The sequence below is a fragment of the Platichthys flesus genome, chromosome 12 (assembly GCF_949316205.1).
Source record: "Platichthys flesus chromosome 12, fPlaFle2.1, whole genome shotgun sequence".
NCBI lineage: Eukaryota > Metazoa > Chordata > Actinopteri > Pleuronectiformes > Pleuronectidae > Platichthys > Platichthys flesus.
In genome coordinates, this window is record NC_084956.1 from 13,632,856 (window position 1) to 13,649,312 (window position 16,457).

Consider the following 16,457-nt stretch of genomic DNA (forward strand, 5'->3'; position numbering starts at 1 on the left):
GTAAACACTGCTTCTGTGGGCACTCTGAGGCTGGTGGGTGTGCAGGATATGACTGGCTTCACCTCAGGACACCCAAACAGGCACATCCACCCACACACTGACCCTGTCTCATCCCTTCCACTTTGCTTTAGTTAGTTTCACCTCCTTTCCCTTGTATACTCTCACAGAAACTTTAGTTTTGCCTCTACCACCCCCTCAGTGCGGTGATAATGTTATAGACACACACACACACATATGCACACGCTGTCCCACAGTGCCTCACATGCAGAGCTCAGTCTTGCGGTTTACTCGACTACAGGCTTCATACAGATCTGTCAGGTGCATTAAGCCCAATTCATCCCTCTGCGTCGAAGCTATGCCGCAGCCTACGATTGACCTGTACCTAGAACCCTACGCCGCACCCTGACCTGTACCTCCCCAGAAAGTGACGACACATTGGGGCGACGTATGACCGCAAGAGCTGTGATTGGTCCACTTGGTAGCGTCTCATTTCGGGCAGACTCCCCGCCATTTTTGATTTGAGTTGAAGGGATGAACACGGGAGCTTCTTTCTTTACATTTTCTCTGCTGCTTTTCTTTGAGAAAAAGTAATTGATCTTAGACATATATCAGCTCCAACTCCAACATGATCCGATTAGTAATATGTGCCATTGTTCTGAGGTAAACAGAGACTCCGGAGAATTTTAAAATAAGCGCACTAGAAACCGGAAATCACTTAACTCCACCATAGAACCGCCACTAGCATTTCAGCTGTGTAATTCCAGCACCACACACACACACCTCCGCACAACTTTGAAGGCTTGGCCCCCGTGCAAAGGTAACGTATGTACCTACGATGTAGCTCCGATGCAGATGCATGAATTGGGCTTAGGTGGAGCTGTGGTCCTGAGATCAGCCAGTTGGAGCTACGTCACTCCTTACTATTCTTCCAGTGGGGGATTTGACTACTCATTTGACTAGTTTGTGTTTAATCATCCTCAGTAGACATTTGTTACCTTAAAGTTCTCAAAATATGTAAGTATGGTTACCTGGGTTTAAACTCCCCACCAAAAAACAGACATCGCTGTACTTCACTGTTTTGACGTAAAATGTATACTGTCTGAACACAGCTCATTTTGTATCTTGGGGGTTTCATGATGTAATGACCTACAGTCTGTCATTTGTCACTTAGATCTGCACTCGTATGTTGTTGTACTCGAGGCAATTTCCCGTCCATTATCTATACTGCTAATCCTTGTAGGGTTGCTGCTGCGAGAGGTGGTGTATGCTCTGAATATGCATGTATTGCAATGCATGTCTTTGGACAGTGGGAGGAAGCTGGAGCATCTGCAGAAAACCCGTGCAGACATGGGGAGAACATGCACCTCCACACAGACTGACTCTGGCTGTCTATATTTCATCTCTAGAGATGGGACAAGAGGAGGAAAGAAAGAGATAATTTATCCAACTTTGGGTTCTCAAGTTATACCCCTTTCACCTGAAGCTTTTAATGTTGGTTAACATGGATTCCGACCTAAATCCACAAAAATATCTGTATAAATCTCTGAACTGCACAAATGAGCCATTGCTCTTTATGTTTTATCTCAAAAGCTATTTCCCCTTTTCCTAATGTCTCCCTTAGTCTTTTTCTTGTGTTGCTGCTCTTGCTCATTTATTGTCCTACATTCTGTCTCTCACCTCAAGCGCAGGCTCATCGTCAGTGAACCTCTGCGAGATGTCTTAGACAGGTCTGCTTAATGAGCAGGCAGGGTGTGGACCACATGTCCACACGCCATGTACTGCTCATTAGAGGGCTGCTTGTTAAGGAGACGTGTCTTAGTTAACTACGTGTCTCTGAGATGCTGCGGCAATGGGACTGGGGCACCCCAGGCCCGGAGATCCACCCAACTGAGCTGCCTTTGCTGCTGCACATCAGCCTAACCACAGTGGCTGCTACATAGTTTCCCCTCTTTTATTCGCTCATGGGATCATTTAATATCCCTTATTTAGTTTTACAGGACAAGTGCAGGAGTCAATACCAGTTTTTCTAAGAGAAAGCGCATACGCTGTAAAAATCCATAGCGGTTCTATCACCTACTTGGCTTTTAATTTATTTCGGACATTTTTAGTGCGTGAACAAACTCGCTGCATCACGTCATCCGGCCTGTTGAATTAAACACATTTCCTGTCTCGGCTCAGCTCCTGTGTATGGCGTGATAACATATCAGCGGTGGTTCCTAACAGCGTGCGCTGCAGGGCCCTGATTGATGGCCTGGTCCTGAGTGGCTTCTTGCAGTGTTTGTCTGCAGATTCCAGATCCCGGGGTTGCCACGCCCGCCCGCTGGTTCTTCTGATGGCAAAACAAATGCTGGTGCAGTAATAGCTCAGCTGTCACCGCCCGAGCTTGATGACAAATTAGTGCAGCATTACTAGTGCAGCACCAGTCGTAGCTCACACCAGTCGCCCCTTCGACTCGGAAAGGTGCCCTTTGTCTTGACTATAAAAAATTGATTTGGGTTTATTGGCTGTGTCTCTGGCACCTTTAGTCGACAGGTCGAAAGTCCGGCTGGTAGAGATATCACCACATCTGTCACTTTTACGTTCTTTACGGCACCGTCAGGAGATTGTGGTCAAATCATCTTTATTACACTTCCATTTCCACTCTATTCTGCTCAGTGTCAGGCTTGAGAGCGAACTGTAGTGTACATTTTTATGTGATGGGAGATAATGATGTGAGAGTAAAAGCTCGCAATTATCCGCTTCCTGTTGTCCTTGCAGTTGAATGCGGCATGATACAGTCAGTCACAAATTACTCCAAGCTTTTATAAGCCAAAGCTCGCCTAATTCTGATGCTCCGCTGTGAGCTCCAATCTACCAGAGCGGTAGATCTGAGTCAGTGATAAGCAAAATGCTCCATGCAAATGCAATCCCATCAGAGGTGTCCCGTTTTTTCAGGTGAACGAGTAGCATAACGTTAAATAAAGAACATGGCCACTGTTTTGCGCAGCTGTAACTCATGTGACGCGGCCCGGTGAAAGAGATATAGATTCACCATTAAGACTCTTTTCTTATATAAATACATATACAGGCTTTAACTATAATGGAGCTAGCCGTCACTTCACAGTCCTGCCTAGCAATTAGAGGTGTTAGAGCGCTGTGGAGGAGAGCTGAACGGCTCTGAAGGGTTGTTGTTAAATATTAGTTGCTCCTTTATCCCTTTGCCTGGTGCTCTATTGGCATCTCTTTCTGAGGGGTACACAATATTTGCTTTGCAACTTCTTCATACAGCTTTTTCTTAAAATACTTGTGCGTTTCAGTGGTGAAGTCATTGTGATCACGCAGAATTTTTAATGAAAATAATTCTTGACATCCACCAAAATGTTAATTTGTCTCGCATGTGGAAATTAGAGGTAACTAGGCAGAGGGGTCAGCCAGCTGCAATCACGCCAGATACTTCTTCAAGACATAGATCGGATGATGATGAGGTTACGGCCGCCTCTAATTTCTGTAAGATTGCTGCAAAAACAGTATCACTTCCTCCTAAACACACACACACACACACACACACACACACACACACACACACACACACATTGTGGCTAGTAAGTCTGTGGCTTTATCAATATTTTTGAAGATTCTCTTCAGAAGCAGTGTTTAGAGCAGAATTTGATATGTATTGTATAGTGTCTTTATTTAACAACTAAATAGGAGATTAAAATGGACAGTATGGTGGTTTACTCATTAGCACTGTCACCTGATGGTTTTGCCCTGGGTACTCTCGCTTCCTGCCATGGTGTGAATTTTAACATGAATGCTGGTTTGTCTCTGTGTGTTACTAACCTGCCCAGGTTGTACCTCGCTCCAGACCCTCCCCCACGGCCCTCAGAGGTTATTTGGTATACCTGAAAAGATTCTGAGTCCTAGAGGTCATTATGTCTTTAGGGATTGCAGAGGCAACTGTACTATACTGTACGTACACAGGCATAACAACTGAAGATAAGGGATGGAAGGATGTCCTAAACACAAATGGGTTTAACTAGGAAAACCAATAGCAAACATAAAATACACAGGGTCAGTTAATGCTGGTGCTGAACCATATGACAATGATCCTAATCCGTAATTGATGGTTTAACACATGACATTATGACACATTTCCTCTGTAATGGGCTCTTCATGCCTCTGCAGCACTTGGCATATCAAAGGTCACAGCACTGATGCACTTCATTTAGCTGAGAACCACGTCTGATTTACACTTCCTGAGAATATGAACTGACACTGATATCACTGTCTCAGCAAAAAATAAAACGTGCTGACTGTCAAATTTCGGACTTTTTCTAAATCAAGAACAATGTGAATATGTATGCTCATTCATTGGTTTACTTTAGGGTTAGGGTAACTAACCCTAACCCTAATTTGCCAACTTCTCTCCTAATAACAGGGTCCAACAGGGGCCTAGATCAGCGTTTTCCTTCGCACCTGCGAACAAGCCATCGGTGCAGATTCATCATTTCAATAGACACTCCCCGATTGAATCATTTCCTCCAGCCCTAATCACTACTGTTGTTTAAAATCAGACGTCTCTTCCTTCAGCAGACAGTCAAGCGAAGGCAAAGGCTGCACTGCTGTGCTCGTACAATAATATTTCATTGTATTTATTTGTTTCTCACAATAGTGCGATCTTTAGCCGGTGGTCAAGCCAGACACCAATTAGAACTAATACATTATAAATGATAAACTGTTTAAAAATAGAACTGATCTGTATTTAGGTAAAAGATAAAGGACATGTTTTGTCAGGCAAACATCGGAAGCCTCTCTGCAAACGGCAGCTTCTGATTTTCATAAGCAGCTCCTTCATTTTTTAAAGCAATTATACATATCAACTAGACATGCAGGGAAGTATAACAAGGTCCAAGCAGCTTGGCACAATTCACTGACCTTGCAATTAAAAAGCCATAAGCTTTGAGCAATAGGTGCTTTTACAAAGGCCTTAAAGTATATTTGCAGCTTGGCTGTGAAAACCTCTGACAGGGCATACTACCAAGATCTGGTTGAGTCAGGGACAGTTTTACTCTGTCAGGACCAAAACGTTTTAATCCTATTCCTGAGCGAAGAAGTGTCTGAAGAAGTTGTATTACTGAATTTGAATAAGAAGTGTTTTCGATAGTTTCCACGTTTAAACTCTGTAAACAATACAAGATGGTAGTATTTGACATTGTGGGTGAGATACTGTATGTATGACTGTAGTATTGATTTTCTCTTACTACTCAAATCCAGGTTGTGTACAAAAACAATGACGTGAGGCTGGAGCTGTCCAGGCTGGCCAGGCAGGGTGACCCCAAGATGAAGGTCCATGGTACCGTGGCCTTTAAGTGTGAGAACGTGGCCACTCTGGACCCCATCACCTTCGAGACGCCAGAGTCTTATATCATCCTCAACAAGTGGAACGCCAAGAAGACGGGCTCCATCTCCTTTGACTTCCGCACCACCGAGCCCAACGGCCTTCTCCTTTTCAGCCACGGCAAGCCCAAACAGCCTGGGAAGGATTCCAAGAACCCGCAGACTCTCAAGGTGGATTTCTTTGCCATCGAGATGCTGGATGGCCATCTTTACCTGCTGCTGGACATGGGCTCGGGAACCACAAAGACCAGGGCGGTCAATAAGAAGGTCAATGACGGCGAATGGTACCATGTGGACTTCCAGCGAGATGGCAGATCAGGTACATTTTATGATATCATGTAGAGTCTTCGGATGAAGAAGATGTAAAATGTTTGAAACACTAACGAATGTAGAATACGCCTTCAATCTGTCTGCATATATCTATGCATTTTCTTTATCTGCAGCGCGTTCAGAGCCGCTGTGTTCATGAATATTTGCATTCTGTTGTTGAGAGGATGACTGGTAGTCTGTAGTGTAAATATCTATCATAGAAGACATACATGCTCCACAACATGAAGCAGAATCTTAGAGTAGGAGCTCTGCTGTGCGCCGGGTACATCAATTATTTAAGTGCAACAAAAATACTACTTTGGTGTCACAGTTAACTTTTCTGTGGAAGAAATAGGCTGATAATACATCACTAGTGATAAGTAAACATTTATCCACATTACATGCTCATTGTAAACATATAAAGATATTGAGATTAATTCACTGATATGGATGTTAGAATCTGATACTAATATATAGGCAGATTTTAAAAAGATGGCATTGATTCTTTAGATATTAGTATTACACCGTTATTAGAAAGAAATGTAGTTGAGGTTTTATATTTTACAGTTTAACTATAAAGTTCATGATAAATATTTTTCAAATAAAAAATATCAAACAAATCCAGCTAAATGCGTGTGAACAAACAAACAGACAAAGAAAGACGAAAAAATAAACTTGGCGAATGTATACAAAAAAATGATATTACCAAAAAACTGATTCCTTCACTCCATGAACTTGAGAGGTCGCCATTTTTTAAAATACAAATTGCAAATATGTCAATACCCAAGCACGCAAAGAGAGTTGGGAGGACTCTAATGTGTGGCAACCACTTTATGTTAAAAAAAAAAAAATTATATTACGTGAACGTAAGGCCCAAATTTGACTAGTCATTCTCATAACAGTTTTCATATCGGCCTGTATTATCGGCCTGATTATACTGTAGATTGGTCAGGCTCTATTAGTGACCTCATGACTTCAGCTGGTGGTACCTTGTGCCACACGTTGGGACTCTAGATATACAATTACCACAAAATAAGTCCCTCATCTGCTCTGTCTCCCCTTGTGTCTTCTGAGCCCCCGGGTCCCTCCGCTCTGCTCCCTGTTGATTTGCTTATCTAAGCAGCAATTTGTTAGTGTGTGCTCAGAGCCAAGGCCTTACAATGTCATGCTGAAAATTAGATATACCCCTTGACCATTTTTTTCCACTCCTTCTCAGGAGGTGGAAATTAGATTAACTGTTTCATTACCCCCAAAGCATTACTGGGTGCTGGTCTAAATTGAGCTGTATACACAGTTCATAACAACAGGGCCCATTCATGTTGTTCTGTGTTCAAGTCCAGCTGTTTCATGCTGCGTTGACGGTTTCCCGGTTTCCTTTACAACATGTAGCTCCCCTTGACTTCGGCTTAAAATATAAGTGTCAATAAAAGCTGCAGGTGACTTCTCAGAAAACAACAATCTACAATATTTACTTACAGACCAAACTATGAGAAACTAGAAACCTCCCTTCATCCATCCCACATACAGTACAGTCCTTACTTAACTCTACATCCAGTACACACATGCACACACACACACATAAGCTATCGAACCTCTTTTTTTTTGTACGTCGACCTCTCTCTCTATACTCTCTATTTCTTTCTCTGTCTACCCTGCCTAAGTTTCCATGGAAACAGGAGGTGGTCTCTCCCAGGACTGAGACAGTTACTGCGCAGTGCTGTGCTGAGCTGTGCACTAATGACATTTCAGAATAACTTTTCCTCCTTTGCCCGAGTCTCAGTCATCAACACTTACACGCGGGAGTGTAAAGGGGACGTTAAAAAAAAAAGGTCCCCGCAGTGTGACGACTTCTCGTGTCAAGATGACAAGCACCCTGACGCAGTGCACTCACACAGCGCACTGCATACGAGAGCTATTTTCACATTTCTTTGCTCACCTTTTAGATTAAAGCCAATCCCAAACGAAAGCAGAGCCGCTAAATGCAAAATTTCCTGCATCTGAAGGTTTCCAGGAGCAGCACAGAGCACCATTGTTTGCAGAGTGTAATGATGTGTGCGCTGCACCTCAAATGGAAGCTGTGGATTTTTTTTTTTTTTCTTGCAGCTCCTTTGTACAGAATAGGCCTCATGTGATTTCCATTCCCACAGGACACATGCAATTCCAACAGTGCACATTTGTGCAAACAGAGGGGTTTGAAAACAATACAAATAATACCTTTTATTAAATGCAGCTTTTTAAATGTATTTTTTCCCCCCATGAATTATGGATACACATTGATTGTTTGGTTAAAAGCCGAGCCAAGGTAGAGCTTTAGAAATAAAGTCTGTGTCTGAAATCCCCCACTCATTCACTAACACCTTCCCATTATATAGTAACTTCAATGTACAGGACTATATATTAAACTCACTAGCCAAAGATAAAGAAGCTTTTGGACACTACTCTGCTTGCTTATTGTTGCAAGATCATGATAAATAACAGCATCCCACAACAAAAGTTTATTTTACACAGTATGAACACTTTAAGGTGACCCTATTTAAATGTATAAATACATTTGTTTGCCACAGTTGCTGCTTTTATTAAATCATTTTAAATAGGAAATATTCAGGACGCACGCTAAAAATCTCTCTGTGAAATTGAAGGCAGATATGAACCGGTCTTTGTTTAACATGACGGTATTTCAGGTATTTCTGATAAAAGTTAGAAGGACTACAAATGCCAAACGGGAGAAGGATGTGCTGCCCTCTCCACTCTCGTCTCCAATTTGTTTTTCTGACGACGCAGCTAACACAATGCATGATGGTATATATTTAATGGTTGGAAACTTTCAGTTTGCGGCTACTGCTCAATGATGCATTGTGGGAAACAATAATATTGAAAATAGGCCACTAAGATCTGAACAGCACCAGAAAGATGGCGGATTCACTATGATTAGTGAGTCATTTCAAACACGGTGATTCTTAAGATATATGAGCTGCTGTTATCAATAAGCATTAGGGAATTTGTTCAAGGTGTAGGCTCTGTCATGTAGTGAAGCAGGTTTAAAAGTCCATATGTGGGCATAATGCTGGTCTGACAAACATACACATTTTTTGTCACACTTAGTATTACATCGAATTCAGGTCATTTAAAAACAGGAAAACTAATTCTGTGTCCCCCCTGAGAGCGTGAGCCGTCAAACATATTGGGAGCTCTGTTCCTCATCTGTTTTTTCAGATGTTTTATTAATACACGCCACCAAGTACATCACTCAGAAGAAAAGTGCTACGCCACAGCCGGGCATAATTACGTGCTGCCGGGTCCTCCATGTGCAGCGCCTCCTGCAGCCGTGACAATGGCAGATAATGATCCCTGCCCTATTTAGTTTAGACGGATGTTCCTGCAGGAAGCCAGTCTGGAAATGGACTCTCGCTCTCAGACAGCATCTTCAAACCTCAACGCATTAGAGTCGCTGAGAGACACTCTGCTTTTAAGTGAGGGCCTCTGCACTGGGAGTGCCGTGGGTCACTCATCAGAGACATTACACGGACATTGCTCTGTTGAAGCCCCCCACTTCCTGCCCGGGCCCACACACACAGGCTTGCACACGCCTACAGTACACAAATGGCCTCATGCGAGTACAAACATACACACACACACACGTAGACGGCACATCCCCCATCTTCACAGCCCACTCACAAGCTCCTCTCTCCCCACAGAGAATCTAAACATAGAGAGATTTGGCCGTATCGCCCTAACTGGATTGTAGTAATCCCCTGTCTAACATGTTTTGGGGATGTGTGAGTGGGGTTAGGGGACATGTTGAGCCTGGCTGTTGATGCAGAAAGTGCGAGCGAGATCTGAGCTGTCATTTGGACCCCTGCCTTCAGGTTTGATGATGGAGTACCACTTACGGCTCAGCCCGCAGATCGAGAGAGAGAGAAAGAGAGAGACAGACAGACAGAGAGAGGGAGTGTTTTGGAGTTGGCTGAAAATGTTTGATCTTCTTCATCAGTATTCATCCTCATTTATTGCTTGCATCATCACTTTGATCAACCCGCCTTAACTGTACATCCTGTACTTGCATCTCTAGATATTATTTGCCGCTGTGTTCCCTCATCTGCTTTCTTATCTGTCATCAACACCCCTCCCTCATCTTCTTTCCAGACATCTTTATCTCCCTGCTTCCATCTTGTTCTGCATCCATCTCCTCCTCTTTTATGCTCGGTAACATTCGCAGAGACACATCCCTCTTCCCCTTTTGGCTATGACTAATGTTCTAAACAGCAGTCCTGAACTGTGTGTGTGTGTGTGTGTGTGTGTGTGTGTGTGTTTGTGTATGTGTATGTGTTTGTGTTTCCATGTTTCCCATGCTCCACGCCTGGCGATGGCACATCTCCCCATGGGATTGTATAGTGCCTCCTGACTTAACATAGCTTGACTGTGTTTACACACTTTCTTGCAGGACTTTGACAAGTGAGCAGAGCACTCTAAGCAGATGCCTGAGAGATGCTGACATCCTTCTCTTGTCATGCACTTACATCAATTTAGACATACATGGATGTAGAATTAACAGCATCCTTGTTTGCTGTTTACTGCTCTTACATGACTTAAGGAAGAAGTAGAGGCAGAGAGAAGGAGCCACTCGATAATGACCCCTGAGGCATTTACCTTGTGAATGTATGCTTCACAAATAATTTAGAAAAGAAAGAAAGTCAAGATATAGCCCCCGCCTGTCCCACGCCGAGATCTGACAGTGACCGTTTTGCATTTACACATAACGTGAGTGTAGACAATCCCATCAAGGTTCTTCCTGACCATCATTCTTCAGCCAGGCACCTGCACTACTCCGAGAAAGTTTCCCCGCTAATGAGTTTGATGTAGTGAGCTCGTTAGCTATAACCTGAAGGGAGCTGTTCTGGCTGCGTGACGGGTGGCCCCTGCCAAGTGTGCAAAGCTTGGAAGTCACAGCAGCTGTGGCTGGAGAGAGCAGGGGCAGTGGGTGGCGGCGGGGAAAGTTCCCGGAACAGATGCCTGGGGCCAAGACCTCGAGAAAAGAGCTGGAAGACGTTAGTGGGACCAGGTTAATCATTGTGCACCAGGTCCTTAGTTGTCTCTCTCTCTCTCTAGAGCGCCTTCACATAATGGGCGGTTCACCTTGGCAATACAAAGGATACATAACCAAGATTATTTTTAGGTTATACACTGATTTCAATATATTGTCTTATCGTCAGTTTTTATACAGCAAACAAACCTTCTTGCTGTTAGGCGATGGTCCTAACCACCGCTCTGCTGTGCTGTCCTTAAAAGATCTGTACATGTAAATCCATGCATGCTAATGGTCGCTGCAATGAAATGTAAAAGTCTCCATTTATTTAGTTTCAGACAAGCTCAGGGCTTGTTTCAAAACATTAACTCTTTGACTAGTAAAAGTAACTCAAAAATAACTTAAAAAGTTCCTCCACTCCAGATACAAGCAGTTAGGGCTCTACTGTCTTTTAGCTTGAGGCATCAGCTAATAGCTCCTTCATATCTGCCATGGCACACATCTGCCACTCAAAATGCAAATCATGACTTTATGGCAATTTTTATTTTTTGAAGCTCCCGTAGCCAACCGTTTCTCTGCCACGCTCCCCGAGCCCAGGGTGTGTGCGCACAGCTCCTCGGCAGCCCGGTTTATAGATTACTGGACGGAGGATGCGGGCAGTGGACGCAGCCGCCATTAATTACAGATCCACAGTGGCTCTTGTGCTGAGAGTAACGGATCCATATACAAATTAATCACCCCTGGTCCGAGGCCCACAGCAAGGCTTTCCTTTTCCACAGCTTTACAGTCCAGTCATGTCCGCTGTTGTTTACCGTGCTCCAGATCGAGAATTAAACCTGAATGAGAGCGATAAATCATAGTGGGGAAACACACAAACTCTCGTTGCAGGTTTATGTGTTGGAAGGGCCAACAGAGGGAGAGACGGGGTGAAAAAAACACCCTGCAGTCCGTTAATCAAGTTCAAAAAGATGGCTACGATGTTTCCCCCCCCCCCCACTATTGTTTTGTTTGGTTGGCTGAAATGATAGAGGGGGCATGATTTTTCTTTTCCCAACCTTTCGTTTTATGACCACTGCTTTGTAGATAAAGGAGATTTATGAGGGGAAATCCAAGGAAAATGGAGAGGATACTCTTAGGGAGCCCAGATTAGGCTACTAATAGACTAGCTGTTCTGTGATTAATGTGTCTTATCACAAGTCATCAGTTATTCTAAATGAAGAAAATCCTGATCCTGTCCGGATGGATAACACTAATTAGGCTAATTTCTTCATCAGGCCATCTTTAAATAGGTCTCTGCATGATTGGTTTTCCGTTCGTCGGATAGTTTGCTTTGGCGTCTACAGTCATCAGTAGGTGTCCATCTTGTAGTAGTTCGGAAGAGCAAAGATACATTTTTCCCTACTCTGTCTTATTTTCTCAGGCACCATTTCTATCAACACCCTCCGCACTGCCTACACGGCCCCTGGAGAAAGTGAGATCCTGGACCTGGATGACAACCTCTACCTCGGGGGTTTGCCAGAGAACAAAATGGGGCTGGTGTTCCCAACGGAGGTGTGGACAGCGCTGCTCAACTACGGCTACGTGGGCTGCATCCGGGATCTATTCATCGACGGCCAGAGTAAGGATATCCGGCGCCTGGCCGAGATCCAGAAGGCTGCCGGGGTGAAACCCTCGTGCACGAAGGAGCTTCCTAAGCAGTGTTTGAGCAACCCCTGCCAAAACAATGGGGTCTGCAGAGAGGGCTGGAACCGCTATGTGTGCGACTGCTCCGGAACTGGATACCTGGGACGCTCCTGTGAAAGAGGTAGGACTTTTGTTTTACATTTTCGTCCTAGCCACTTCTTTTGAACCATGTCATTTCTGCCTGGTAGGCAGGACCTGGATTTTTGTGTGAGAAATGTTGATAATGCCCAATAACACTTCTTTCTCTCTATGCCTTATCTACCGAGGCGGGAAAAAGATCACAGGAGCGCAGAAACTATTGACATCAAGCGCAACCAGCAAAATAATGGTTTTAATCATATCCATGATACATTCTTTTAGTATTCTTGGTTTGAAGGGGACCTTGTTTCAAGTTTAGGTTGAGCGGCATCACCAAACAAAGACCCTGCAGGTGGTCTTGTTATCCAGGCTGTTGGCTCAGCATCAGCAGAGCTTGTGCAGCAAACAGAAAGTTTCTTAAGACAGGAACGACAAGTGCGACGTGCGGAGATAGACAACCAGAGAGGCAGACAGGATGAGTCAGGCTACGCCAAGTGTTGACCGGCTGATGTTGGACCATGTTGAGTGGCAGGTGACTGATGCACGGCTGAGGTGCTCCTGGTCACGTCCACCTTTCACACTAGCCTGTAAATTGGCTGTCTTCTGCTAACCATTTGGCTCATCAAACCACTCGGTCATGACCAGACCTGGCGCAGAATACTTATCCCCCTCTCCTCCCGAGAAGAGAAATAGAAGAGTGTCATTCGGTGAACTCGTGTAGCTCCATGTCTTAGCGGGAATGCACCTGACTCTGTAGTTTATTACAGTTTTTTATTACTGTTTATACTCAAATAAAAAAGAACACCATCTCCTAGTCAGTGTTTCATATTGGTTGTGGTGGAAGTTATTGCATTGTAACCAATATGTGTGTGTTTGTCTATGGTAAGAGCTGCATTTGCTTGAAGTTATCCCCCCGAGACCCCATCCGGCCTGCTGCATTTTGTTGTTACTGTTTCTGTAATGTGGCTGGAAATGAGAAGCAGTCATGAGGGCACAGCTTTGCTTACGAAGGCAAAGCTCAGCGTGGAGCCAGTTTTCCAGCCTGCTCAGCATTAGCTTGCTGGCCCGGTGACCAGGTGGATTGCCCTTTGACCCCTTTGACTGAAATCTAGGCCGATTAAAACAACACCCAGCTGTGCGAGGGGGCCTGATCCTTCCTGTTGTACTCTTAGGCAATTATAAAAAAATAGGCGCTTCATGCTTATTTACATAATTAGACTGAGTCAATAAATATGTTTAATGTACAGGTCAGTCACCAAAGACAGCAGAAGCGTGTGGCACCATTCTTTTTCCCCTGTTTCTAAATGGAGTTTATCCACTTGTGAATGTCTATTGACGTGTGACCGCTCATCAGAAAGCAGAGATGTGGTTGATGCTGAGACAGGAAATGAATATTTGAACTGAAAGACTCCACAAACGAGAGGATCTAAATCCATCTCTGATGAATGCGTCAGTTCGGCCTGGTTTGGCGCTGCTCACATTTTTTCAACACATGTGCATTTTCCATCCTGACTAATGAGTTGACAGGAATTAGGGCACAGTACGTGAGGGAGGTGGGAGTGGGCATGGGACCAAGATCGTCTCACTTCAGGAAGATAAGTACTAATCTGAAGGGTGGTCTTGAGTGTAAGAAAAAAAAAATGACTCCACTCTGAAAATAAAAGCCAAAAAACTGCATCTCTGCTTTCGGGAACAGCTTTACAGGAAGTGCCGCATGTTGAGGAGGTCTCCGCCACTGTGACCCCCCTCTCCTCCTCCATCCAACACGCTGAGCCTCCTCCGGCATCTTGACTCCTCTGTCCAATTTTCTATTTTTCGGGCTGTCTCTGCTCGCCGTACGAGACCGGCAAGAGTGTGAGTGGGAGCAGTGGAACGGAGGATGGGTCCCGGTGTGCTGCCAGCTGTTTTGATGGCCCCAGATTGCCTCTGCGCTGGTAGGATGAAGCCGGCACCAGCAGGCCGAGGAGCTGTCAAAAGAATTACCCCAGCTCTCACTTATCCATGCATGGTGTACCCCCCGGTGGCAAAATATAGCTACTGCATATGGCGGAGGCGGACAGGAAGGGGAAGGAGCAGGAGGTGGAGTTTTCCGAAGAGAACCACCGAGCTCTTCGCCCTATTTTGAGAGAATTAAATTAAGCAGACAAAGCAGTTTCCCCCCCTGCATCCCAAATGTCTTCCCCCTTTATTGTTCCTGCAGTTGCTAATTAGCCCAAATATTAGTCTTGCCGTGTGAGGCTGCGGCAGCCTCCCAGGTGGTGTAGTAGGTGCGTCGCGGAACACGCACGTATTCCCTAATGAGATATGACATACTGGCTCTCAGCACTGACAGCACCTGCATGTCTTCACACGGAGAGTGACTGCACATACCTGTGTTTAATAGAGGAACATGCAGGAGATGAATATAATAATAATAATAATATATATAAATGCACGAGTACGCTTACAGTGCCACACACACGCAATGTATGTGCACATGCAAGCAAAGAATGTGCACCAGAGTTTTTATTTTCCATTCATAAATTCATAGTATTTCAGTTAAATATTAGCACAGTTGAAAAATGTCTCGTTCCCAAACACAAACCCTCGAACACAACAACAACAGAACACATCACCACATTATGTAAATCGCCATAACTGTAGAGATACTGGTTCTTTGAGGACATGTATTGCTTTTCAGAGCATGAAACCACTCGCCACTGGTCCGAAGCGAAAGCCAAGGGGTGCAGGGTATTGTTGCGTAATTGTGAAAGGCCCTTAAAGGGGGAACAGGGCTCGGTTTTTGTTGCAGTAAAAACACGTTTTCAGCCGTGTCCTTTTGACAGCACACTGTGTGTTAGTCACCATTCACCACACTTGGATATAGTCACACATTAGAGAGAACTGGTTGTCTCACGCCCTTAAGCCATGAACACAGCTGCGCAGAACATTGGTTGACAAACATGGAAAATGTGAGTGTGAGAGTAGAAATACTGGAGGATGATAATATGTGGTTATAGGCCCATGTTGGGGAGCAGAGGTTTTTCTACTTTTCTCAAACCTATAGCAAACATTAATTCAAGACTGTTGAAGCTGAACATGAGAGCTTTTGATTTCCGCGTCCTACAGCTTATGATAATGGGTCTTGTTAAAAGACCTTGATAGAACAGCATAGGCCAAACACTGAAGATTAACTTGTAAATCATTAAATGAAGCGGTAATTCTCCTTTAATAGTCTCAGTGGGGTGAGAACCCTAATTCGCACGTGCTAAATCTTTACCATCTTGGCTGTCGCTCGCGTTCCCTTCAGCGGCCGCTGAAGCTGCAGATTCCACGGCTCTAAACGGACGAACCGATCCATTTCCTGTCTCTGCTCTCATTTCCTCGCCCCACTGACGCTGTCGTATTGTCACAGAGCAGCAGACGATGAAGATGATGATGATGATGATGCTGCTGCTCCTCAGTCCATGATGCCGTTTCTCCAAAATCCATCCAGATGTCAGATTTCTTCTTTTCTCACACATTTAATAGCCAGAGAGTCTTTTTTTCTCGGCTGCTCAAAGGAGGCTGCGGTGAAGAGGACATGGGCGGCTTTGAATTATTTATGATGTCTTAGAGCCAAATCCTCCTGTTTATTGTGGATGTTGAACATACATATTCCGAAAGCCTTTGGCTGGTTCTTCTTTCCCGGGTAAATGTTGGAATTGGCCCGGGCCTGGTGCCCTGACACAGTGGGACATCAGGGTGCTGTGACATGCAGCTGACAGCTCCCTCTTCCTTTGGAGCCTGTTAACCTTGGGCGGAGAATGCAGCACGGACTCCTGTCTTCACATTCCTACCTCTTGTTAGTGGCACAGCCCACCTCATTCTCCCCCATTGCACCTTGGGAAAATCAGAAAACAATGGGATATTTTGCTTTAGCAGACAGAAGAGGGACGGTTTGTTAAGTTCGATATTTGCGCCGTCCAACCTCTGACAGCCTCCTGCTGGGCCCGCACAGCAACTCCAG

The 16,457-nt window shown here is 44.6% G+C and overlaps 1 protein-coding gene across 1 annotated transcript in view; it reads left to right on the top strand.

The window, feature by feature from the left end:
• The window catches only part of LOC133966586 (neurexin-1a-like), a 294,707-nt gene that overhangs the window by 132,556 nt on the left and 145,694 nt on the right, over nucleotides 1–16,457 (top strand). The window contains 2 exon segments of the mRNA XM_062401563.1: nucleotides 5,254–5,695; nucleotides 12,129–12,512. Coding sequence (XP_062257547.1) covers nucleotides 5,254–5,695; nucleotides 12,129–12,512 — 826 coding nt within the window.